Raw genomic sequence first — 12,126 nt, 5'->3', positions numbered from 1 at the left:
ACCAACGTCGTATAAAAATCGTTGCGGAAGCTTTCAATTTTTCTCCAAAAATATTTCAACAATGATTGACGACATTTTTTCTGACTTGTTACTTTGTTCAGAAAATAAATTAACTCTCTTTTTTTGATTTAGTAATTATTATAATGTACACATACACATGTATTATTTAATACATTGATGTATACATAAATGTAATTGTTACAAGAGCAAAACATGAGCTTGCGTAACTAGTGCGACGAGAAAGACCTTGAGTTTAATATCTGGAGTTTTCTTTCACGCGTAAAGAGCATACGGCAGCAGAGAGAAACGTTCTCACGCAGCGAGAAACGGGCAATTCTTTTATCGCAATATCCTGCCAGATGTGAGATGAACGGCACAGACAGGACAGGAGCCAGGAATAGGAGGAGAGTAAAGTGAACAGATATACAGCACGGAAGGTGCAGACGCGATGGAAGGGCCCCGCCGACTAAGTAATAGCTGGATACGTCGGCCGGCAACTTCGCCAACTTTAATATCTCAACTTTTCTCATACGTATATTTCTTCTGCTCTTGCTATTCGTCTTTCTTTTCGCGCGTGCGAACGCAAAGAGTACGAGACACCGGTATTCGCGAGCTAATAGAATCGTCTCCCGCGCGCAAACATCTTCTTCGAAAATAAAACGATGATCTAGAGCGATCGTGCCGTTTTCCTCGAGCACGGCGAAACACGAAAATATTGTGACCAAAGAAGAAAAGCACGAAGTGAAGAAAGTAGAGTGAGAATTAAGAAATTAACATAAGCGCACGAACAATGTGACTAAGAAGATTATCTGCAGATAAGAGAACAGTTTAAAAAATGTTCAAACTGTAGATTTCAACAAAATGTTAGAACTTTTACGAGGTTTTATGACATTTTTGTAATTGTACGGGAGATGTATCTATACCAAATAACATGAGATCGTCCTGTTCGTCGTTATTATTGTTTGCTTCAAACACAGTTTCAAGCCATATATTTTATAATTTTGATAATTGCTCGATGTGTCACAAAAAGTGTCATATAGGATTAATATAAGTAACTTTAATAAAGAAAAACACTTTGATTGAGTAATAGATTAATGTCGCAATTTTTATTTCTCTAGCAGATAATTACTATATCGTCATTTTACGATAAATTATATACATGGATTGCGCGTACGCAATCGCTGCGGGGCACGTAGATTTTTGAGTTAATGATACAAGTGCCGAAGGCACACCCCGTTTATACGTGTTTACTATCCGTAGAAACATAGACGGAGAGAGAGAGAGAGAGAAAGGGAGAAAGAAAGAAAAAAAGAGAGAGAGAAAGAGATGTGGACCGCGATCAATTACTTCAATTACATCGATCACTTGGCTGGGCATTACATAAACTTCTAATCGCGGTGTATGTATACTAAATAACACCGAGATCGCCGTTTGCCGTCATTATTGAGAAATTTAACAAGTTACGTACATCCAACTGCGCCACCGGCAATCATTAATATGAAACATTATTATTACGCGAGTCGAGCAAAAATTTGACGGGAAACTCGACTTTACTTAACATCGTTATTCAGAAATTTTAACTACACACACGTTACCAATACGTCCTTCACCCGAATCACGCAATCGTTACCTGAATGTTACGTGGTCCACCCAATATCCGGTTGTCGCAGGTGTCGAACGTCGTTCCTCAGAATAAAACCCGCCATGATACATAGAACTAGTCTTTCCAGTGAGAATAAAAGGACACGTTGGTTGTTTTTTATTATTATTTCAAAATTTGTTTTTTCAATTAATGATCTTAAAACATTAAAAAATATCAATTAGTGACAGAAGGTAAAAAAATGTATCTTTTTGCGAGTACAATCGTAGATGATGTGCTCTTGCCGTACCGGCGAGTATTCACGAAGATTAATTTTGAGGCAGCAAACACTGATGCATCGGGAGACTCTGATACTCGGACACCGAACGAATGGCCGATTCGTTAACGAACGCAGCAAGAGCGGATGCCGGTAAGGGCCGCTAGTGGCGGTTGATGCGTTCTGCTACGAAAACATCATTAACAGCATTTAAATGCGCGGAACGCCGCGGGCATGACATGCCCATCGCTTAACGAGCGAGCAGGAAGAGTTACGACTGACTGCCGCTGCTCTGTTTATGTTTACGATATCACGACAACGTTTACGGGCAAAGGGAACGTTTCGCTATTAGCGCAGTATTATCCGCTCGTATGGCAGAGACACGCTAATCCCTATGATTTCTATGCCTCTTCTTCCATCTTGTCTTGCGCATTTGTGCGATATTTACTCCTTCTCTTTTCTCTCTCTCCGCTGTGTCTCTTCCACCCATCTTCGTGGTTGTTGTTCGCCCCCAAGGCCGGACTTTTCTTCGCTCATTCTCGCTCGGTGTCGACGTGCTTACTAGAAGTTTCTTTTCCCTTTCGTTTTCTCGTTTCTTCTCCTTCTTCTTCTTCTTCTCTCTCTCCCGTTCTTCTCTTCCCTCCTGTTCTCGTGCACGTCTCGACGCAGCTCCACCGCGAATATTTTCTTCCTTCGCGCGCGGTGCTGTGTTCTTCCAGGTATCTTGCACATCTACCACGTGATTACCGTAATTTTCTCGGTACTACGTCACGTTGTTCTGTATCTTCTTCCTTTTGACTTCCTTCTTCCTCTTTGGCGGCGCGTATATATACACACGCACTGAGAGAAGATTCCCGAGGGATCTGTGAGAATTCGCGGAAGACAGAGTGATTATATTTTCATCTTTGTTTCCATTCTTTAATTTGTATCAACACGTTGCTAATAATTATATCTATTGTCGCAAACGCATAATTAATCTTTAAAAACTATCATACAAAATCACGTTAATGCTATGGGCAAAATTTTACTCCATTGAATACATTATTTTTATTTCAGAAATAAAGAAATATTGTCAAGAAAATCTGATCGTGTGAATATTTATAAAATTAGTGTTGTCAATGGTTACATTTTTTAATAATATAAAAATAAAATGTGCATAGAGTGAAATTTCTTTTTTTTTTAACCAAGGAAAATGTTTTACGCATATCTTGACTCTTCGGGGAAGGGCCAGGATTATGTGGAACTCCCTCCAAAAAGAAAGTATACCCATTAAAACCCTTCGGTCTTCCAACACGGAAAGGAGGAGTGGCTGCCCGTAAGCAATTACTTCTCTTTCCCCTTTCCAAAAATTTTAGAAATATACTGAATATCTGCGATCTCTCGTATATGTTCAATAGTTTTTACTACTGAACGTATACAAGATCGTATTTGCTCAGTAGTGTTTGTCAGTCTCTCTCTTTCTGCCTTATCCTTTCTAAAATTTTAGGAAACATTAGTAAACATATACGATCTTGTAGCAAGAAGACAAAAGGTGCGCTCGTCCTGGGTGCCTACGCGCCTCGAGCGCCAGTCTATCTTTGTTCTATATTTAAAGAACAATAAAGACAGACCGACGCTCAAAGCGCGCAAGCGTTCAAAGTGAACGCACCCTATATCGTGCTATAAAAAAAAAAAAAAAAAAAAAAAAAAAAACCTATCTTTGTAGTGACATTCGAAATATACAATTACTCCTTTTTACTATGTCGCAGTTTTCAAATGGAATTTAATTCTTGGTTGTCTCCCAGTGATTCCCCTCCCCGACGTCCTTCCGTATTCTTGTTTCCATTTCCCTGTTTCGAGGTAAGGTATAAGTCCCACGTTGGACAAGCGAATGTTATACCTCGATCTCCGTTGCCGCCGCCGCCGCTCGACGTAGCTTAACTCGTGCACGTACATGTGTCATTTGCGTGAGTCTCGTCACAACGTGTGTTTTTCCACGTAATGCTCCGTGAAACGGGCAATCACGTTGCATTACCGCGGCCATTAAGCGGCCGCGCTGCGGGGCGATGCAGAAAACTACATGCCCGGTGTGCTCTCTTGTGCCCTCCTCCTCGTGCCGAACGCGCAAAACGGTCGGCTGCCGGGGAAAGAAAAATTGAGGCAAGGAGAAGAGAGAGAAAAACATAAGTAGTCATTATTAATTCGTCTGCGTCTGTTTTCGACACCCCTGCGCGTCTCACTTCTCTTTTTTTCTCTTTTATCGACGTGGAAGAAAACGATCATCCGCGCACTTTCACCGCTCTCTTCCTTTCCGGCTTCCTCTCCGGATCCTTCGTCGCTCTTATTCTCTTTCGTTCATGTAGATTACGGCGCGCGTAGAGAACGACGTCGTGGATTCCGGGCGCAATGGAGCGCGTGACTGTTGCTTCGCGCTTCCGTTGCGGCGCTCCTCCTCTTGTACGCTCCGTAAATTCTATCCCTCGCGCGTCGTTTGCGAAGAGATATTCTTGCGGTTATAAAACAAAAAAAAGAGAGAGAGAGAACAATTACGCCATCTCTTTTTATTTGTAAGACGGCGAACGAATCGCTTGCCTCCAGAGCAATGGCAAGCGGGACGTGCGGAAGAAGACGTTGGGAAAAAATAACAGGAAATGAATGTGAAATCACTGGGAATCAGGAGATAAATGTGTCCGCGAAACACTTGACAGAGGAAATTATTGCGCGATGATCGTATAACGCGATAAACGTAAATTTGCTTTATTATTGATCTGATTAGTAGAACGTTTAGATCCCTTTGATACGAACATATCAGCCGCCGCCGGTTTCAACACAAGCGGCAGCAGATGTAACCCAACGGATTATCTGCTGCGTACTTACTGCTAAACGGATGAATAATCTTTCCAAGTTTAGACTACGTGTAATCATCGCAGAGCTGATGATACGTGCGATGCATTGAGATAAAAGTGATGCTAACGCCGCGAAACTTTATTACACGAGATCTGCTCCTGTGGCACTCCGTATATATAATGTTCTATCTCTCTCTCTCTCTCTCTCTCTTTCGCTCTCTATGATCACGATCGCCTTGGTAATTGCCTCGGTAATGTAATGAGTATCATTAGGCGACATTTACTTAATTCAATTATTATCATACCGCATACCGCTCGATCTCTCTTTCTCTCTCTTTCTAATTCGTGTTCTGGCACAAATTCTGCAATCACGATTAGAGAGTCGTAACCTGACTAATGCACTAGGAAATTATTTGATTAAAGTGGATTTGTATTAGAAATGTACACTCTCTCTTAGAAAATTTTTCGGCTCGGAAATGCATCTGTAACTAACAAGAAGCCTATTAGGTTCATAAAGTGAGTCATTGTGTCGCAAAATAAAACGCAACGTTAATAATCGAACTTATGTATGAGACAATAAAAGCTTCACGAGTGCGTTGCGCGTTTTCAGTAGTCATCATCATAGATAATTAAAGAAAATGTCAAAAATAGTATTTAGTTTACTGTCAACAAAAAAAGTCTTGTTTTTCTCACATCAGAAAACATGTTAAACAAAAGTTGTAGATCTGGGTCAGAAGTATATTTTATCATGTATTATTTTTTTCGTACGACTAACGGTTTAAAAAAAAAAATCCAAAAAAGTAACACCACAAATACCGTTAGTCGGGTACAGTAAGTGTAATATAGCAGTTTCCTATGTAATGGTTAATCCTCTCACCAGAGTATCTGAGTTATTGTTATTATACTTTTCTTCTAGATTTTGAGTTCAACCTATATTCAGACAGATATAATAGGTCTATTTTTTTTAGCTGAACTTTTTGCATCATACACCTTTCTTCTTTTTCTTTAAAGTAGAGAGAAAAAGAGAAAATATGAACACTACGCATTTAAATAATTTTTTTAATGTTTAAGGTTTCAGGAAAGTTCTTTTCCTCTTATCCGATCGGGCTGAACTTTTTCACAGATAATTTTTTAGCAACCTTTCCAGGGGGTGTCGCAAAACAAATTCAAAAGTCGAAAATAAGAGCCATCTTAGTGTGTATGTATATATTCGTATATATTTTTTTCCTAAGATTTACTTATATCATTGCAATACGAAATCCTTTGGCATAGCTTGAGCTTTGTCAATATTTGAAACCGAGTTGACTTTCACTCGGCGATGAATTTATCGGGCGATCGCGATTTCACAACGTGTACATCGTGGCTACAACGCCGCGGCTAAGTTATTGCGTGAATTTGTCATCCCTTCCTCGCAGAACAATATAATGATTGTGTAAATTTCTCTCGTTAAAAGCCACGAAAGCGATAATTCTCGCGTGCAACAGTAATTCACGTTCGGTTAGGCAGCGTTAATAGGTGCCGCACGACGTTCCATAAGACCTGAGTACACGGCATCGATTTTGACATTAGCTTAGGCCGTGGTAATATCGTTAAATATATAAATGCCCTAAGGACATCACGACCTTTGCCTCCGTTGGAATAGTTTTTAGAATGTGTCGTTTTATAGAGAGAGAGAGAAAAAAAAATATTCACGCAATTTTACGTATCAGATCAAAACCACTGTTGATGAAAATAGTTTATTCCCGTTAGTGCAGATGAAGATTAACATTTTGAGATCGGGAGAAGAGAATGTTGATCACATCGGCGAACACTTGTGTCATAATACATGCGTTTTTATTGTTTAATTAGCATTGATTATTATCAAGCAAACGCGCGCGAGCTCGAAACGTTTGTCGTTTAATTAATTTATAATATTATACGAAATCTCCGAAGATCTCTCTCGTGAAGATCAACTGTATTGCGCTGTGTCCAGTTTTTCTATACAAGGTGTCGTGAAATAACACAGAAGAACACGAAACAACTTGTGTTACATATGATTGCAGATAAAATAAACGTCAACTTCTCTCTCCAGTGAACGCGATCGTTAATGATAACACGAGCGGCGTGATTTTAATGATTATTAGGATAATGCGTGTTTATGAATGAAATTTAACCGGTAATAGCAGTGTGTCGAAATAAATGGCGAGAATTGTAAAAATACCGTAATCGCAATCTGCACAAGAGGATAATTGCGTCTAATATATTGTACATAAGTAACATCTTCGTGAAGATAGAGACGATAGCACGAGCGATCTAAACGAGCGCTCTTTATATAATCGATCGTCTCTTTCTCTCGGTCCCGATAATTATACAATATATACTCTGCCATTCCTGAGGATTACATCAAACAAGACACGTGAATGAGAATTCGATTTTAAATAACAATTAACGATATCAACTGTGAGATAGAAACTACGGTTGAATTATAAAAAACCGAGAGCGTTTATCGCGCATCAAGTATCTTCGCGGCAAACAACCAGTGGCGCAGAGACGTCATGCGCGCGCCGAAATTATATCCCCGTTACGCACACATCCCTTTGATCTCCGATCGATGAATACGACACAAGAAAAATGGGTACTCTCTTAGCCTCGTATTATCATTAATCAGGTTACAGCGTAACGAACGTGTATCAGGGGATCGGGGGAGGCAAATTATCTATACATTCTCGGACTGCGTATGTGCGAGCTCATTCCGACGATGCATCACGTATATGCAATCGGGCCTCGTATGTGCACCTCAATGATGCAACCCTGAAATGATCGATTGTTCGTGGAAGATCAAGAGCTTGACATTTTGCTTTACGCGTCTATCTCGGGGACCACCCGGTAGATACTCGAGGCAGGCACAACTAATGTAACCGCCTTCTCGTACATATACACGGTGGTATACACGTATATACAATCCGGGTACAACATCTCAGAGACACTTGCGGAGTTCAAACGGGAACGTTGCGTTCGCAAACGACACACGCGTGTAGTCGTGCACATTTCACGCGCGCACATACACATGCGCGCGCGCGCGTCCGTCTGTCCTTTCGTTTTTTTTTATTTTTTCTTAAAAGAAATAATATATAAGCTGAATATTCATTGCCCGAGTATACGCACAGACTGGATCTATCGAGAGATCACGGATATTTATCACTATTACAGTATATAATCCGGCGGTCGATTACGTTTCCAGATCGCAGAGATCGCGAGCCGTTGGCGCGACGATTTTCACATGCGCGGTCGACACAAACCCGCTTCCCCCCTTCTCTGGATTCCCATTCTGGTAAATAGGCTTAACGGGCTCGAAATCAACTCGCCGGCTAACTCGCGGGCAAAAAAGAAAAAAAACCGTCGTCCCGGAGTTTATTGCCGGGGATTATCGAGCGGTTTGTGACAGTGATGTGTCGTCTATACATAACAGCGCAATTCTCTCAGGCATGAGAATCGTGTGTCGCTGAGACACTGATACGGAAACTTTCGCAATGATTTCATGATATACGATCCCGGCTAGTGGCTTAACCAGATGTGATTTATGAAATAAAGGGAGGCGCATGATGGGAATGGGATATATGTACGTGTCGCGCTCGTTTCGAGATGGAATGACGAAATCCGACGCGGAAGACTAGAGGAGAATAAACAAAATCGAGAATTATTATAGATCGAAGTGAGAACAATCATTTTTTTTCCCGTTTTGCAAGTCGCTTTGCAATCTTCGCATTACATTGGCTCACGTGTTCCGAATCAAATTCCAAATAGTGGTAAATCTCGGTTCCGAAAAAGTTTTTAAGTTTTACCATCGGCATAAGTTTTTCGAATGATATTGCAAACGAGCAAAGCTAAGTTTTTTGCAACAGTCTTCTTTCTTTGAGGAATAAATTTTTTTGGCGTAATTCGCAGATAATAATCAAACGGCATATGGACAGTAATCTCTTTGTTAATGATCAACCAAATAGCCGCTTGAAAAGAGCTTTGAATGAATGATTTTTAATTGCGTGCCATGAAGCGATTTCACGCCTTTGCGTGCTCGGATGTAAGAGTTTGGAAACTTCGTGACCGCATATACGATCGTATGCGTGAAATCAGGGTGGAGCTTCAGGTTCCCTCTGTTTTCTGTTATCCTCCCATTGTCTTTCTCTTCTTCACAGCATATAACCAATTTTGCACATCTTAGTTATTTTATGTTCTTTCGATATTTCTCACAACAGAGATACGTATCTTTCTTAACCGTTTTTAGATATCAGGACGTTGTTTTAAAAATCTTGTTCTATGATAAACCAATTGTATGTATAATACAGATATAATATAGTAAATAAGTAAAACAATACACTTTAATAAAATGATTGTCATTAATGTTTATTAAAATATTTTTACCAAAATAGTAACCAGTTGTGTATTTAAATAACATACAGGCGTATTGCACATATATCTTTCGATTTCGGTTTATCTTTCTTTCTTTAAGAGAGAGATTTATATCTATACATTAAAAATAACAATGCAATTAAAACGACGACGGGACAACATATCTTGCGACGTGTTTCGTATACGAAACTTCTTTATTCGATTAAGATTCTCGTCTCGTGATTTATATGATTCCGAAATATGAATTTTCCATTGGCAGATTTATCGTTTACCGGACGTATAAATTTTAATTCTCTTGCTTTGGCTGTGTCACAGACGCGTGACGCCAACGAATAGAATGTAGAACCTGGGTTTTCTACATTCAAGTCCTAAAATACAATACGTGTATTTACAGCGACTGTTATGGATATAAATCGCATAGCTGCAATCTACAGCGTAACTAACTGACAAGTTTAATGCTATGAATAATTTAGGTTTTGTAGCTGCCTCCTCTATTCGCGCGCGAACACATACTCAAATGACGTATAAGAGGTTTTGTACATCATTCGGATTTTAATGTTTTGTAACGAAGCTTGCTAATTATTTCACTGGATATACAACGCGCTTTTCGATCATCTTGATCTTGACACACGTCAAAAGCAAACATGTAAATATTAGCTTCACCACTCTTGTTCGTTTTTTAGATTCTAGAAGATAATGTGACTCGCAAGATCATTATTTTCTGAAAAAATTAATATCTCATAAAAAGAAAGGAATACCTCTAATATACGTTAACATAAAAACGATCATTAACCGGTCAGTGATCATATCGCAGCAATCTTCGAAGATCTTCTGATTACTCGCGTTCAATTATCGACTCGCGCATCAGCTTTATCAGAAATGGCAACACCAGTTTTATGAGTGAACGCGATGCGATGTTAAGTCGACTTGCGCGAATTCACACTTTTTTGTACAAAGGCCGATATTCACAGTCGAAACTCATATTTAAGATCGTCTTAAGTGCATCTTCAGACGTTCTGTAGCCGCAGTAAAACAGTCTAAGACGGTTTTAAATACAAAATCGGACTATGAACACCGGTCAAAGTGAGACACACCTTCGCTTCTTACGACGAGTTCCTTCGCGTAAGGAGGGAAGGAGCGAAACTGCGATGATGTTCCTTTTGCCGTATCTCACCCCTTCTCTCCTCTTCTCGATGGTCTCCGAGTACACGAAGCCATTAATATTATTACCGAGCGAGAGCGTGTGGGTATCATTATCGCGGACGATGGAAAAAACAACAACCGAAAGGGGTATGCCGACGGAACAAGAAAGCATAGCAAAGCGAAACGAAAAAGGAAGGAAGAAGACGGAGCGAAGAACAGGCAGTTAAAGAGGTGGTAGTATCCTCGAGTATATAGGAACCACCTTTATATGTACACACACTCGACTCGAGGAGGCTCCTCGATTACGCGGACATTTGAAATTTTCGGGGCTTCTTCGACAACAACATCGGGAATCACCCTCGAAATTGATGCGGCCCGGCCACGCAATCTCGAAACGTACAACAGACTGCTCGATTTTTCCCACCTGTCTATACAATATCTCTTTCTCTTCTTAATCACTCAAAGAAGGAAATATACATAAGTGTTTATCATATTTGCCGTAAGAGCAATTAATCTTCTCTCGAAACGTGTCTTATCAAGAAGAGAAATGGCTGACGTTCGCAACGTCACGTGTACAAAAACATGTTTATAATAAGACTATGATAGTTTAAATAATAGAGATAAGAGAAAATTAATTAAAATAAGAGAAGATTTCAATAAGAAAAATGTGTATATTTTACAGACTTACCTGCTCCGAATCGTATTTTCTCAGCGAGGGTTTGTACGCGACGCCGGAAGAGCTGGAGAACACTCGCGAGGTCACTCTGCATGTAATAACCGTCGGAGCTTTCATCGAAGATTCGGCAAAGGTGAGTTTGTACATGTGTTGGATTATACATTGTTATTTTTTTGGCGTAAATTACTGTACCATATGCGTACAAAATCCTCTAGCGAGGATAAACCTGTTGTGTTTCTTCACGAGATTTTTACCTGAAAGAAATTACGTATCTAATATTATTATTCTCGTATACAGAGATGTTTGTAAAATTCTCGTCTCGATCGGTCTTCACGATGGTCTTTCGCGTCGTGGCTCTCAATAAAGCGGCGGATAGCCGAATAAATAAAAACATGGCTAATTGCAAAGCGCGCGCAAATGCCGGTCCATCCGTCGACCTTTCTTATCTGACACGGGCGCCGATTAAAATTACGTATAGCTATGCCGGACCAATACCACGTCGTTCTCACACCGCGCTAGGGCTATCTCGTGGCCCTCTCCTCGGGTCGCTAATTAAATGCAACGGCTAATTAGATAACTGATAAAAGGTTATGGCAAGCGGCACGATGTACTTTCGGTCTCGCTCTCTCGCTCTCTCTCTCTCTCTCTCTCTCTCTCTTTTTCTCTTATTTGCACGCACGTTTCCTTTCACCACACTCACATACGATTCTCTCTTCTGCAATCCGCCGATTTCGTTCCGCTGAAATCTGAAGCTCAACTCGAATTCCACGGTCGATGAGAGTCTTCGTGTGACCTTGAGTGTTTAAAGATTTTTTCTTTTTCTATTTTTCTCTTGGAATATCTTTGAATGACGCTACATATGGACAATGCAATCAACCTTTCTCTGTTTAAAGAGCGTCATGAATAATCAGACGTCTATTTAAATAGGTACTTAATTCTCCACACATGAATAAACAACATTATATAACTGCAGAAGTGGTATTGTAGCGTAACGTAAGAGTAATGCAAACAGTCGGAAAAGTAATAAAAACATAAAACAGCCAAAAATACACACATTACCAGATATTATTGAGAGAAACACGTTTGTTGGTTTAAAATAATAATAATAGTTCGATTTTTTGGTTAATGTGATGTTTGTTATTTTGTATTGCAGTTTTTCCCGCGTTAGCGCATTTGAAACATCGATAATCGAGAGAGAAAAAGAAAGAGGGAGAGAGAAACAAACTCTCTCTCTCTCTCT

The 12,126-nt window shown here is 40.0% G+C and overlaps 1 protein-coding gene across 1 annotated transcript in view; it reads left to right on the top strand.

Annotated features, from left to right (window-relative positions):
* LOC109852344 (UPF0489 protein C5orf22 homolog) overlaps positions 1-12,126 on the top strand; it is a 434,876-nt gene that overhangs the window by 231,136 nt on the left and 191,614 nt on the right. The window contains exon 4 of the mRNA XM_020423423.1: positions 10,893-11,019. Coding sequence (XP_020279012.1) covers positions 10,893-11,019 — 127 coding nt within the window. The remainder of the gene's footprint in view (positions 1-10,892; positions 11,020-12,126) is intronic.

The sequence above is a fragment of the Pseudomyrmex gracilis genome, unplaced genomic scaffold (assembly GCF_002006095.1).
Source record: "Pseudomyrmex gracilis isolate BER0280 unplaced genomic scaffold, ASM200609v1 scaffold_28, whole genome shotgun sequence".
NCBI lineage: Eukaryota > Metazoa > Arthropoda > Insecta > Hymenoptera > Formicidae > Pseudomyrmex > Pseudomyrmex gracilis.
This window is presented reverse-complemented; position numbering and strand designations above follow the sequence as displayed.